Below are 15,183 nucleotides of genomic sequence, written 5' to 3'. Positions count from 1 at the left end.
ATAGGAAGAGAAAGTACAAGTACTGTATGAAAAGCATTAGTAGACGGGTTTCATTTCCCAATGAAAAGAATAGTAGTTGCAACTTGCAAGGAAAGAAATGACTACTACAGGAAGAGAAAGTACAAGTACTGTATGAAAAGCATTAGTAGACAGGTTTCATTTCCCAATGAAAAGAATAGTAGTTGCAACTTGCAAGAAGCTGTATTATAGTGCGCCATAGAACTGGATGCAGTTACAATATGGTAGGTATGAAAAAAAGATGTTTGGTGAAGTGAAAGAAGCTGTGGATTAGAAAAATATATAATCTTTTTGATCAGCATTGTGCAAAGAATATAAAAAAGGTAACTGCAAAATATAGTGTTGAAAAGGGATGATAAAGAATAAATTAAAAAGACCAAAAAGAAGGCCTGTAATTGTTTTTCAGTACTTTATGACCTTTATTTCTGCCAAGTGGTTTATTCGTTCCCTGTTAAAAGATAAAAGACATTCTTTAAAATAAATGGCAATTATTTGGTCGTTGAAAATTAAGGCCATGTATTTTCACGGTTTATGTAAGCGGAATCACAGATATCTGGCAAATCGATGCTGTGGAACTACACGTCCCAGCATGCTTTCAGAGCAGAAGACCTCCCGAATCCGGATTTTATCCAATAGCGAAGAGCGCGGCCGAAGGGCGGGGACTTTAAAGATTGGATTTTATCCAATAGCGAAGAGCGCGGCCGAAAGGCGGGGACTTTAAAGATTGGATTTTATCCAATAGCGAAGAGCGCGGCCGAAGGGCGGGGATTTTAAAAAAGGCGTTCGAAGGGAATTCATCAATTACTGCAGTTGGCGAGTCTTGGATTGGGGACGGCGCGGTGGGCTTTTTCACCAACCGGCATTGGGCGGACACTTTAAAGCAGGGGTCTCCAACCTTGGCAACTTTAAGCTTTGCTGGCTGGGGAATTCTGGGAGTTGAAGTCCACCAGGCTTAAAGTTGCCAAGGTTGTAGACCCCTGCTCTATAGAGTTACATTTGGCTAAATTATCACACTTCGCCCTTTAAATCGGCGAAATTCTACTGATCATTTCTATAGCCATTTCTACAGATTTATTGTTTTAATTATAGTTTTCTTTGGACGATTTATAAACTAGGCTGTTTGGAGAACTAGGCTTACCAGGGATGGGTCTTCAGCTTTTTGTTGTATTTATCTTTGTGTGTGTGTGTGTGAGAGAGAGAGAGAGATGGAGAGAGGGGAGGAGAGGACTGAAGATTGCTTTAACTCACTGAATGATTGTGACTGCTACCACAAGTGTGGATTGTGACTGCTAAAATATAGCTAGCTTGTTACAGTCGTGGTAAACCCAGCCAATTGTGTTTTTATAAACTATGGTTAAAATTGGCTTAATATCATGTCAACAACTTAAGGTTCAGGGTGAATGATATATAAGAAGGGAATGGTTTCTCCCTCAAATTTTTGACCTGGATGTTTTTTTCTAGTTAAGCCTTTTTCATGCACAGATTAGAAGAAATGCCCAAAAGAGAGAAAGAAAAAAAATACAAGTTTCAAAAACTCATCAATCATATTTGGATCCTTTAATATTTGTTTCCCCAAATTAATAAAATTGTTGGAAAAGGTGGCAGCCATGTTTCGATCTGATGCAGAGAGAATGATCAGATAAGGACTCTTGAGGAAGATTTGGATATAAGCCCTTTCCTATTTGCTCATATATTTGCTTTGTAAAATTTTAAGAGTTGAGATGTAAATAATTAAATAACATCAACATAATAGTTTGATCAATATGCATGCTGCCATATAGCAGTGTATACTATACCTTCAAAGGAGACCATTCACTAACTACAGTAATGTAAACCATATAAGCTATAAACATAACCGATATGCTTGCTATATGACACACCTGTTCGGTGAAGATGAGTCTCCTTTGACTGTAATCTGGATTATTGCATAAATTTTGGTGCTATTATTTAATGTGCTTACAGCCCAACTTCTAAAGAAATTGGGCTGTAAGAAATTGGAGCCAAGGTGGCGCAGTGGTTAAATGCAGCACTGCAGGCTACTTCAGCTGACTGCAGTTCTGCAGTTCGGCTGTTCAAATCTCACCGGCTCAAGGTTGACTCAGCCTTCCATCCTTCCGAGGTGGGTAAAATGAGGACCCGGATTGTTGTTGGGGGCGATATGCTGACTCTGTAAACCGCTTAGAGAGGGCTGAAAGCCCTATGAAGTGGTATATAAGTCTAACTGCTATTGCTATTATATTGTTATTAACACAAATAAATAAATGGTAAACAATACTTATTTAAGGCACTAAGCCTCCTTGTTTGGAGTTGCCAGTCATCTTGTATCTTCTTGCAGACTAAAGTCAAGTCCTCTTGGAGGGTAACTTCATGTCTGGGAACTTCATGAGTATTCCAAAGCGAGTTTTTTTTTTTTTAAAGCAACATTAGGAAGTAATTCACCATTTTATCCATATTTTTTGGCTCGGAGCTCTGGAATTTCTTGTGGTCTCCCAATCAATTACTCACGCAACTTAACCTTATTCAACCTTTCAGTATCAGCCAAGGCCAGGTGTGGGAGTATTCACTGGTTTCCATTCGTCACTATCGTTGTTTAAATATGGGCCAGCATGTCAAAAGGTTGTGATCATGGCAGAGTAGAATGGAACAATGCAATGAGACCCAGTAAAGCCAGCAATTTAGTATTAATTACAAAAATAGGATATATTCAAGTTGCTATGGGGTTGAAGAGGTTTGATAATTGATTGTTTGCTGATCTAAGCATGCTGCAAAGGAATGCATAATATCTTGTTGTTTTTTTAAAGGTGTCTGAATAAATGCTAAGGAGAAAATGGAACCTTTAAGCCTCCCAGCCACACCGAGAGCAGAGTTGTTAGCAGGTAACTGTCTAATCCTAATTGGAAAGGCATTTTAGGAGCAAATATTTGTTAATGTTTAGTTCTCTATCAATGTTTGCCTGACATTGACCAATGTTTGGTCAATTTCATTTCAACCTTCCTTTGGAAAGTCAAGAGCTGCGTATGTATGCTGACTGCTCTGTTCTTAGAATAATGCGATTATTTGTAGTATGCTGAACTTCCACAGGGGTAGTCCTATTAATCTGTTGTTGCAGAAATATGTACACAAGTTTCACACCTAATATAATCATTCCATTCATGAGTGTTTGACTGAGTACAGTACAGAGGTGGGTTCCTACCGGTTCACACCAGTTCGGTAGAACCGGTTGGTCAAATCTACCGAACCGGTTAGAAGAGGTTCCACCAGTGGACCTGGAAAGCAGCCCACACCTACAGAAGAGCTCCCAAAATTTTTTGAAAGCCACCACTGGTCCTTGGATAGGATTATTCTACACTCTCATGCTCCTATTTATAAAACTCAGTGCCTCTGTGAAAGGTAAGGATGACTCCTGCGTTTGTGGTGCAATCAGAACATTGCGTGTGTTGAAGTTGTTTTAACGCAAACCAAAGATGCCTTTTAAAAAACAAGTTTGCATCATATTCTTATGCATGCCAGTGCTGTGTGTGAGGCAATTTAAGGTGGTTCTGACAAGTGTCGTCGGCATCTTCATATCCGGTCACATCGGCGGCAAGCCACTCCCATCCGGTCACATGGGTGGCAAGCCACTCCCACAAAGGAGGCCACACCCACAGAGTAGGTTCGAACAATTTTTGAAACCCACCACTGGTACAGTATGTTATTAAAACCAGCCGTTGAGGTTAGTAAGCAATGGTTTAGATGAGCGTGTTGTATGAACCCAAATATATTTTGGTTTATTTGATAAGTCAAGGCTGAATGTGGTGTATGAGTCCAGTTGTTAAAACACCCCAAACACAAACCTTGTAAGACTCATTGCCTGAATGGAGGTTTGAGTTTGTCTATAATCCTTGTCTGACATCTGCATTGGCTCTTGTGCTTGTTGCTTTATGGCTACCAACTCTTCCTCCTCCTCTGACAAGAAAAAGGAGTGTCACTGAAGTGTCTATATTATTAGACCATAGTTGGGAAGTAAGCCAAGTCTGATTACTGGAAAACTTGGGGTTACGGTTTGCAGAATGCAGTTGTTCATTCCACATTCCCTCGATTTGCACTCAGCACTTGATTAATTTCATAGATACACCTATATAATTTTCCTAACAGCAATACAGAAGTGATTTGTTGTTACCTTTTTGTTCTGACTCCGCCCCCTCATCCCACACCAACACACACTCCTAGCCAAAGATAAGTTACGGCATTTAATTAACAGACAGACAGGTCCTTGGCAGCAATCCAGCACAGATAAGCCGTGGCAGCAATCCAGCCTGCCAAGCTCACAATAATGTTCTCCGACATTAGTTCCTGCGTTGACTTCTGCAAAGAGGGGCGTGTGCGCAAGCAGTCCTTTTTATAGTCTGGAGAGGAGCCTAATGACCACCAGCTGAGTGCAATTATCTCCTGTAACTGTGCAACTGTTCCTGATGCCTATTAGCTCTTCGGTGCCAGGCATCCAGGAACAACTCACTGCTGGCATCTGGCTCACTCTCCCTTGTCTCCTCCCCACTGGTCCAAGGATCAGGCGCCTCCTGGTGGCCAACCAGCCTCTCTGCACCCTGCTCGGAGTCGGAACCCTGTCCAGGGTCCTTCACATCCTCCAGAGGTGACTCATAGGGGCCTTCGCTGTCGGAGTCTGGTGGCAGCTCCAACAGCTCCTGCTGGGCCACAACACCTTTTTAAAGGATATTTTTCAACTGCCCATCTTAATTTTTTAGCTACTGTAAGTTTTTTAATGGACTCCCATCCAACAGCTAATTAAATGCCTAGAGTTTTTGAATGGGGAATCCCTAACATTTGATAGTGCTGCCATCTGCTGTGCTGCAGGCATGAGTGGATGGCTTGCATTCAGACCTGCCCTTGGTTGCGGTGGAACACAAATGTGTGGAACAAAATTAGAGATTCTTGGTAGGAGCAAAGGTGCCTGGACATTGCTGTTCCCTACTTTGAGTTTTTTTTCTAAAGGGTTAGGGGTGGAAGGGTCTTGTAACTTGACAGCTTTAAGACTTGCGTGCTTCAAATGTCAGAGTTCCTGAGCCAACATGACTGGAGGAGGAATTCTGGGAGTTGAAGTCCACAAGTCTTAAAGCTGTCAAGTTTGAACACCCCTGTTTTTTTCCCTAAAGGGTTAGGGGTGCAAGGGTCTTGTAACTTGACAGCTTTAAGACTTGCATGCTTCAAATGCCAGTTTCCGAGCCAACATTTTGGTTGCTAAGCAAGAGCGTTGTTAAGTGAGTTTCACCATATTTTACAGGTTGGCCATGCCCACCCAGTCACATGACTGCCAAATCACTCCCACTCGGTCACATGACCAGCAAGCCACTCCCCACAAAACAGGCCACACAAAATATTTCCTTTCTTTGGACTAACAAAGTTTTATTATTGGTTCCCCAACTATGATAACTGGCGTTCAATATCCTTGGGCTCCTCTTTCTTCTTAATGGTCATAACCCCCGTTCAATTCTTTTGTATTTTTTTATTTCTCCTTTTCCTTGTAGATGAAGAGTGCTTCATAAGCAAGTATATATCGGAGCTGGGTTTTTCATCCGCTGAGTCTGCATTCAGTCCAGTCCACTTCACTGACGCCTTGGAGCTACAGGGAAGCTTTCATGAGTTAGATCATTTTGTCTGCTGGAGTGATAATGTGGATCACTGTATTTCCTACCTCAGTAAGGTAGGCATCTTCTGGCCAGAGAAGAGTATGTATGAAAAGGCATCAGGTCTTCTGAATGTCGATGGGTCCTTCCGCTGCCTTTTCCACTGTTCATTTGATTATGTCGGGTTCCGCAAATAGCTGCACTGGCTACCTATTAGTCTCCGAATCTGCTTCAAGGTGCTGGTCGCTACCTATAAAGCCCTACATGGCATCGGACCTGGCTACCTGAGAGACCGCCTCCTGCTGATTACCTCTCTCAGACCAATTAGATCGCACAGGTTGGGTCTCCTCCAGATTCCATCTGCCAGCCAATGTCGGCTGGCGACTCCCCGGGGGAGAGCCTTCTCTGTTGCAGCTCCAGCCCTCTGGAATGACCTCCCCGTGGAGATCCGGACCCTTACTACCCTCCCGGCCTTCCGCAAAGCCACCAAGTCCTGGCTGCTCCAGCAGGCTGGAGGGAGCTGAGAAGCATCTACCTCCACGGAAATTGTGAATGTTGGTTTTGTTTTTAATATGTTGTCTTTGTCTCGTTTCCCCTCTTTCCCTTGTCTTTTGTGAGCCGCCCGGAGTCCTCCGGGAGTGGGCGGCATACAAGACAAATAAATAAATAAATAAATAAATAAATAAATAAATAAATAGCAACAGGCCAAGCTCATCTGTTCGTATGTTATATGTGTTCAGAGAATTTTTAGATACTTCCAACATTTTGCTAGTTACAGTTTTCGTTTAGGACAAATTTGAATAACAACAGTAAAAATTAATACAAACTTGAAAAAAACTGAAAGAATAAAAAGAAAAGGTAAAAGGTACAGAAAAGATGAAGAGGTTTAAAAAAAATCAAAAGCAAAAGCATTTTCCTATGGGAAGGATTCTTTATCATTTAAAATTTCAAATTTATCAGGACCAGTGGTGGGATTCAGCCAGTTCGCACCTATTCGGGGAGAACCGGTTGGTAACTTTCTAAGCAGTTCGGAGAACTAGTTTTGGGAAGAAATCTTTCGGTTTTTTCCACTTTACAGGGCTAATCCTGTAAGGAAGGCAGGAAGGAAACATTCTGGTGTTGTTTCTAGCCTCATCTTTATTGCCCTGCTTACAGAAACTGCCTCTCCGCTTGACCCTTATTAGATTCTAACAGCTAAGGTGAAGCGCCCATCAACGTGAGTGATGTTGAGTTGGCCACACCCACCCAGTCACATGACCACCAAGCCCCACCTACCCTGCTGGTCATTAGGGCAGAGAACCGGTTGTTAAATTATTTGAATCCCACCACTGATCTGGACCCTTAATCTATTTGTAGCTTTCCAACATCATAATTCCAATCATCCTTCTGCTGTTTATTTTTTTTTTAAAATGTTAAACTTGTAGTTAAAACTTCTCAAAAGATTGAAAGAAACTCACCTGGTACTGTAAAACAAAGATTCCCAATAGCTGAAAAGCAATTAACAAAGAATTTCTGAAAGTGATTAGAAAGAAAATATGCAAGCTTAATGTCCTTTCAAAGACACTAACCATAGTTGAACAAGATGTCTATTTCCCCATCACCCAGAGTGCTAAATCAACCAAACTACTATTTTGTGGTATCCTTGCAAGCACTTACGGACTCTCATTTTCTGGAGTGGAATTAATTATCAAGAGCCAGCTCACCAGTCACCAGCTCTTCATTGCCCCATAAATCATCACTCTCTTTTTCACAGAGCTGTCTTCAGTCCACTATTTCTTCCCCCAAAGTTTTCCTTCCCTTACCAAAAAAAGCTACACATTTTCCATGAAGGTGAGTTGCTATGAAGTGTCATTAAAGCCATGTGTTAGTCTAGCATTAGCCTCTTGATCTCTGTTGTATAACCTCATTCTGGGGAAAATGCATTTATGTTTTGCAATTGTAGACAGGTTCTAAATTTGTATCTCCAGGAACTCCAGAGTATCTGAATTGGAAGTGCTACGTAGCCCTAATAATTTAAAGTGTACAACTACCATGTTCCTTCTAATCATTTGCCGAGATACTTTAAAATATTCAAGAGTCTTTTTAATGTAACTTTTGGCAGAAAGTTAATTTCTAAGTGATTGTATCAGCTTGCTAACAGAAAAGCTGCACTAAATCAATCTACCTGTAAACAGATCTACGGGTGAGTAATTTCACTCAACTGCAGTATTTGTAATTTTGGTATTTTGATAATGCTGAGAAGAAATCCAGATCTGGTTCAATGTTTTAAAGTCTCATAGTAAGCTGATCCTTTAGAATTGTACTGGTGCTTGGAAAAGGATTGCTTAAAAACAATTAGTAACTTGATCAAGGAGCAGCTACAAAAACTGAGCAGCCCAGCTGAAAAATAAGGAGAAGGGAATGAATGCAGCTGCTGAGTGGGCCTTTTGTGTCTTTATTAACTCTTTAGGAGCTCTGAGGTTCTGTGGGCTGAATTGGGCTTTTTTATGATGTGAGAAAAACAAATGTAATTGGTGGACTTATAGCAATAGCAGTTAGACTTATATACCGCTTCATAGGGCTTTCAGCCCTCTCTAAGCAGTTTACAGAGTCAGCATATCGCCCCCACAGTCTGGGTCCTCATTTCACCCACCTCGGAAGGACGGAAGGCTGAGTCAACCTTGAGCCGGTGAGATTTGAACCACTGAACTGCAGATAATAGTCAGCTGAAGTGGCCTGCAGTACTGCACCCTAATGGACGGACGGATGGATGGATGGATGGATGGATAGATAGATAGATAGATAGATAGATAGATAGATAGATAGATAGATAGATAGATAGATAGATAGACAAGAGACAGACAGACAGACGGATAGAGATAGATAGATAGATAGATAGATAGATAGATAGATAGATAGCAATAGCAATAGCAGTTAGACTTATATACCGCTTCATAGGGCTTTCAGCCCTCTCTAAGCGGTTTACAGAGTCAGCCTATCGCCCCCACAGTCTGGGTCCTCATTTCACCCACCTCGGAAGGATGGAAGGCTGAGTCAACCCTGAGCCGGTGAGATTTGAACCGCCGAACTGCAGATAACAGTCAGCTGAAGTGGCCTGCAGTACTGCACCCTAACCACTGCCCCACCTCGACTTGGCCTGGGTGGCCTCATACATTCCAGTTCGTGAACTTGGAAGCAGAAAACGGGTGTCCTGCAATTATAATTTATAAGGAGAAGAAAATCAATTTCTAGTAAGACCTTAAAAGTGACATTTTTACATGTAAAATACAAACTACCTCTCTCTCTCTCTCTCTCTCTCTCTCTCTCTCTCTCTCTCTCTCTCTCTCTTGTTTAGCCTATATATTGAGGCTTTAAAACATTGAGGCTGCTGTGCCTAATGAAATTCTTATAACACACTTGTGTATCATATAAAGTAGGGTTGTCAAGCTCACATCGTCACGGCAATGCCACGTGACATATCGGGACTTCCCCCCCCCTTTCGCTAAACTGGGCGTGGGCGTGGCCAGTGTGTGACGCATCCGGCCCGCGGGCTGGGAGTTTGACGGCCCTGTCATAAAGATATCACCCTGCTTCTCCTGTGCGTTCTTATGCTTGTTTATTAAGAATGACAAAGCATGCCTTGAAATTTTTTAGGCGTCCTGGTGGCGCAGTGGTTAGACGTTTCGCAGGCTCACTCTGCCCACAGCCTGGAGTTCGATTCTCACTGGCTCAAGGTTGACTCAGCCTTCTAACCTTCCATGGGTTGGTAAAATGAGGACCCAGATTGTTGGCGCCAATAGGCTGACTCTGTAAACCGCTTAGAGAAGGCTGGGAAGCGCTATGAGGCAATATATAATTTCAATTCAATGTCAATTTAATAAAATTTGTATGCCGCCCACTCCCTTGGGACAAGACAAAAAAGCATTTAATTTTTTTTATCAATTTCATATATACATTCACAATTATATGATCTCATAATTGTTATTAATAATATGTATTTATAACAATTTTCCCCTACAGTTGACAATATATTTGAAGATTGCTTTCTTAACATCCCATAGATCCATCTTATCTTACAACGGTCCTTCTTCTTCCCTCCCTCCCTCTTTCCTTCCCTCGTTTCTTCTCTCCTACTCCCCTTCCTTCCCTCCTTCCTTCCCTCCCTCCTTCCCCTTCCCTCCTTCCTTCCTTCTCTCCTTTCTTTTCTCCTTCTCTTCTTCCTTTCCCCCTTCCTTTCCTCCTTCCTTCTCTCCTACATTCCCTCCTTCCTTCCCTCCTTTCTTCTCTCCTTCTCTCCTTACTTCCCTCCTTCCTTCCCTCCTTTCTTCTCTCCTTCTCTCCTTCCTTCCCTCCTTCCTTCCCTCCTTGCTTCCCTCCTTCCCTCCCTCCTTCCTACCCCCTTTCTTCTCTTTCTTCTCTCCTTCCTTCCTTCCTCCTCTCCTTTCCCTTCTCTCCTTCCCCTTCCTCCCCTTTACCCTTCCCCTCTTCTTCCCATTCCTCCCCTCTTTCCTACTCTTACATTCCCTCCCATTCTTCCTCTGCCTTTCCCTTTCTCCTATTCCTCTCCTTTCTCCTCTCCTTTAAAAATTTAAAGGTAAAAAATACAATTGTTAAATCATCATCCATTCTGTCTAAGTGGGGCTGGACATTAGTCAACAGCCCCAGGCCTGCTGGAACAGCCAAGTCTTAGTGGCTTTACAGAAGGCCGGGAGAGTGGTGAGGGTCCGGATCTCTACGGGTAGATTGTTCCACAGGGCCAGCGCAGCTACAGAGAAGGCCCTCCCTCAGGGGGCCGCCAGCCGGCATTGTCCGGTCGACGGCACCCGGAGGAGGCCCAGCCTGTGAGATCTTGTTGGTCGTTGGGAGGTGAGTGGCAGGAGGCGGTCTCTCAGGTAGCCAGGTCCTAAACCATGTAGGGCTTTAAAAGTAACGACTAGCACCTTGAAGCGCGTGTCCGGAGACCAATGGGGAGCCAGTGCAGCTCGCGGAGGATGGGTGTAACATGGGTGTATCTAGGTACACCCAGTATCGCTCGCGCGGCTGCATTCTGGACCAACTGCAGTCTTCGAACACTCTTCAGGGGCAGCCCATGTAGAGCCCATGTAAGTCTTAAGTGCTATTGCTATTGCTATTACCGCTGCTATATTTCAACTGTACATTTGCCTAGGAATTGGTAGCGCTGGGGTTCCCTGCCCTTTATAAAGATGATGGTTCCGGAGATGGTATTGAGCACGGCTTCGACCTCCTGGAATTGGTTAACGGGGCCTGCAGACTGCTGAATCTGTACCAAAATGCATCAACCAAGCTGGGTGATATGGAGGCAGAGAAGATGCAGCAGGATGAAGAGCTGGATTCTCTGAGGGAACAGCAGAGCAAATTCAAGGTCAGAACTTCTAGATTCTGTCATGTGTGTGGCGGGGCTGGGTTCCTGCCAGTTCTAACCTCTTCTATAGAAGAGGTTCCACAAATCTACTGTGCCGTTTAGAACCGGTTCCAGCTCCCTCCCCTCCCACCCGTCCGCACATCATCAAGATGAAGAGCGAGAGGAGGAATTCTGGGAGTTGAAGTCCACAAGTCTTAAAGCTGTCAAGTTTGAACATCCCTGGGGGGGTGTGTGTTTCTAAAGGGTTAGGGGTGCAAGGGTCTTGTAACTTGACAGCTTTAAGACTTGCGTGCTTCAAATGCCAGAGTTCCTGAGCCAACATGACTGGAGGAGGAATTCTGGGAGTTGAAGTCCACAAGTCTTAAAGCTGTCAAGTTTAAACACCCCTGGGGTTTTTTTCTCTAAAGGGTTAGGGGTGCAAGGGTCTTGTAACTTGACAGCTTTAAGACTTTCACTCTTCAATGGCAGAGTTCCTGAGCCAACATGACTGGAGGAGGAATTCTGGGAGTTGAAGTCCACAAGTCTTAAAGCTGCCAAGTTTAAACACCCCTGGGGTTTTTTTCTCTAAAGGGTTAGGGGTGCAAGGGTCTTATAACTTGACAGCTTTAAGACTTGTGTGCTTCAAATGCCAGAGTTCCTGAGCCAACATTTTGGTTGCTAAGCAAGAGTGTTGTTAAGTGAATTTCACCACATTTTACACATGGCTGGCAAGCCACTCCCACCCAGTCACATGGCTGGCAAGCCACTCCCACCCAGTCACATGGCCAGCAAGCCACTCCCACAAGGCAGGCCACACCTACAGAAGAGATTCTAAAAAAATTTGAAACCCACCACTGGTGTGTGGCCTGTGTATTAGCTAATATCAGTGACTAACAGAAGATGCTTTGGAATTCAAACATTTTTTTAAAGAAACAACAGCCCAAACCAATGGCAATGAAGCAAAATCTCCCAAGAAAATTTATGTACACTTATTTTGGAATTCATGCTGCAGAGTTCATCCTTTCAGATAGGTCTGCTAACAGGGACAATAGTGGAGTATTCCCCAATTTCTTGCCTGCCCGCCTGCCCAACAGCTCTACCAGGGTACATTTCAATTTACAATGTTCTAATAATTACCAAAAGTAAAAAAAAAACATACAATATAAATGTGGATTGCTCAGATGTCCTTTTCATCATAAACTAGATCTATAAATAGAAGTAGTACGTATGTTTTTTCTGAAGCTGTCCATTGCCAATACATAGTGATTGTTGTGTAATATCTTTCCTGATGAATATTCACTTTATGTGAATGTTTAATATTTCTTAGAAGGCTTCAATCTTATCGCAGTCTATTGGATTCTTTTGTCTGGGCACAGGGGCAGTGGAGGTTTTGAATATTGCTATGATGATCCTGCCTACAGCTCAACCCATGTAATTTTCTAAGCATGCTGGGTAAAACTATGGATATACTTGTGACCACAGGACAGGTGAAGAGATAGGTATACTGTAATCCTGAATAATTAAGGAGGTGGAGAGTTGCACGAATTCAATTTAAGCCCAGCTTGCTGAAAAGCTCCTTCACTTGCGTGATTACAAAATGGTAGATATTTTTGCACCATCTACCAAAACCAGAAGTTTTAAAAATTTAGTGTTCCCTCTTTACACTAGTAAAGATATGATATATGCATAGGAGACACAACAAGAATGTAATTGCCTCCCCCCCTCGCCACTCCAATTTCATTTTACTCATTGCTCTAAAATATTATGAGATAATTTCTTGGGAATACTTCAGAAAAGTGAATATTCATGGTACGTTTGAATTAATTACCAAAGTAGTAGCAGCAGTGAATTGTGACTATATTTGGAAATCATTGATATGAAGCAGCTGCAAGTTTTGATACACTATTTCCTTGACTGTTTATATACTGTAAATTTATTGTCATTCAACTGATTAAAGTGGCCAGATTTCCATTTCAAAAAACACATGATTTTTTGGCAACTATTTGAATTTTGGCAAAGAAAAGTTATTAAAATCTTTCAGTATTTCATTACATTAATAACCAGCCATATCACTAGTCTTTTCCATTCTGTTCCTGCAATGCATCAGTACAAAAATATGTTGTCCTATATGGGGATAGTGGTCATGGTGGCGCAGTGGTTAGAGTGCAGTACTGCAGGCTATTTCTGCTGACTGCTGGCTGCCTGCAGTTTGGCAGTTCGAATCTCACCGGCTCAAGGTTGACGCAGCCTTCCATCCTTCCGAGGTGGGTAAAATGAGGACCCGGATTGTTGGGGGCAATACGCTGACTTTGTAAACCGCTTAGAGTGGGCTGTAAAGCACTGTAAAGCGGTATATAAGTGCTATTGCTATATATAGCAGTAGTGATATATGCATTTGTTCCTTTATACAGTGTAGGTATAGTAGATATAGAAAGTTTACATATTCTTGTTAGAATGCCAGGTTTTTTATTTTTTTTTATTTTTATTTTTTTATAAATTTTTATTTTAAACACATAAACACATCAACAGAAACAGACACATGACTTAAAACAACATAGGAACAATAAGTTCTATCATATATCATACAGCAGTTCCGTATCGGTTTCTTTGCAGTTAGTGTTTTCCCTTCTATACGTTTCTATCTTGCATTCATGGTCTCCTTATTCATTATCCATTTTTATGTGCTATTCTATATTTATTTATACTTAGCTATTTATAACTAAATATAGCAGATATTTTGGCAGATATAGAAAGTTTACATATCCCTGTTAGAATGCCAGGTTTTTTAGATGTAAAAAAAAAAAAATCAGATCAAAAGAAAAATCCCTTCAGATATTTTCCACCTTTAACATAACATATTGTACAGTTCAATTGAAAAACAAACTGAAATCTTTCAGGAGAAAAAAAATAACAATGAAAAACTAGAATAACAGAGTTGGGAGGGCCTTGGAGGACCTCTAGTTCAACCCTATGCACAATCACGAGACCCTATTCAATTCTGTCCAATCTCTTCCTAAAAATTTCCACTGATGGAAGATCCACAATTTCTGAATACAAGCCATTCCATTTCTTAATTGTTCCCACTGTCAAGAAATTTCTCCTTCGTTCTAATTGGTTCTCTCCTTGATTAGTTTCCATCCATTGCTTTTTGCCCTGCCTTCTGGTTCTTTGGAGAACAGGTTGCCCCCCTTCCCCCTCTTTGTGGCAGCCCCTCAAATACTGGAATGACTGCTATCATGTCACTCCTAGAATCCTTCTTTTCATTAGATTAGGCTTACCTAATTCCTGCAACTATTCTTCATATGTTTTCGCCTCGAGATCCTTAATCATCTTTGTTGCTCTTCTCTGCCCTCTTTCTAGAGTCTCCACATCTTTTTTATATTGTGGTGATCAAAACCCGATGCAGTATTCCAAATGTGGTCTTGCCAAGGCATTATAAAGCAGTACCAACGCTTCGTTCCATCCATCTGTTAATCTGATTACATAAATGGGCACACCCTGAAATAAACACAGAGTTGAAATACTTTTTCAACTTTAATAAAATTTGTATGCCGCCCACTCCCATTGGAACTGTGGGTGGCTCACAGCAAAATAAAAGCATTTAAAATTGAAGAAAGATACAATATTTAAAATTAATACATCATCCATTCAGTCAAGTGGGGCTGGATATTAATCAACAGCCCCAGGCCTGCCGGAACAGCCAGATCTTGGTTGCTTTACGGAAGGTATCACAGCCGCACAAACGTGCCAGTTGTCTGACACAATAGTTCGTTTCTGAGGGACGGCCGCAGTCTGCGCAACCCTTCTATTCTTCTTGGGGCAACTCCCCGCCAGGTGTCCAAGATCCCCACAGTAGAAGCACAGCCCCTCAGCACATCGTCTGTCCATCTCTGTACGTGACACTCGAGGTCTGAGAGTGGTAAGGGTCCGGATCTCTACGGGTAGATCGTTCCACAGGGCCAGTGCAGCTACAGAGAAGGCCCTCCCTCGGGGAGTCGCCAACCGGCATTGTCCGGTCGACGGCACCCGGAGGAGGCCCAACCTGTGCGATCTTATTGGTCGTTCGGAGGTGAATGGCAGGAGGCGGTCTCTCAGGTAGCCAGGTCCAATACCATGTAGGGCTTTAAAAGTAAATGACTAGCACCTTGAAGCGGGACCGGAGACCAATGGGGAGCCGGTGCAGCTCGCGGAGGATAGGTGTAA

At 42.5% G+C, this 15,183-nt stretch overlaps 1 protein-coding gene across 1 annotated transcript in view; it reads left to right on the top strand.

The window, feature by feature from the left end:
• Positions 1-5,464: 5,464 nt before the first annotated feature.
• The window catches only part of LOC116502928 (afadin- and alpha-actinin-binding protein A-like), a 34,887-nt gene continuing 25,168 nt past the window's right edge, over positions 5,465-15,183 (top strand). Inside the window, exons 1-2 of the mRNA XM_032208949.1 lie at positions 5,465-5,716; positions 10,786-11,001. Of these exons, the coding sequence (XP_032064840.1) occupies positions 5,483-5,716; positions 10,786-11,001 (450 nt within the window). The 5' untranslated portion in view covers positions 5,465-5,482. The remainder of the gene's footprint in view (positions 5,717-10,785; positions 11,002-15,183) is intronic.

The sequence above is a fragment of the Thamnophis elegans genome, chromosome 2, assembly GCF_009769535.1.
Source record: "Thamnophis elegans isolate rThaEle1 chromosome 2, rThaEle1.pri, whole genome shotgun sequence".
NCBI lineage: Eukaryota > Metazoa > Chordata > Lepidosauria > Squamata > Colubridae > Thamnophis > Thamnophis elegans.
Note: the sequence above shows the minus strand (reverse complement) of the source record. Positions and strands in the feature narration are given on the sequence as shown.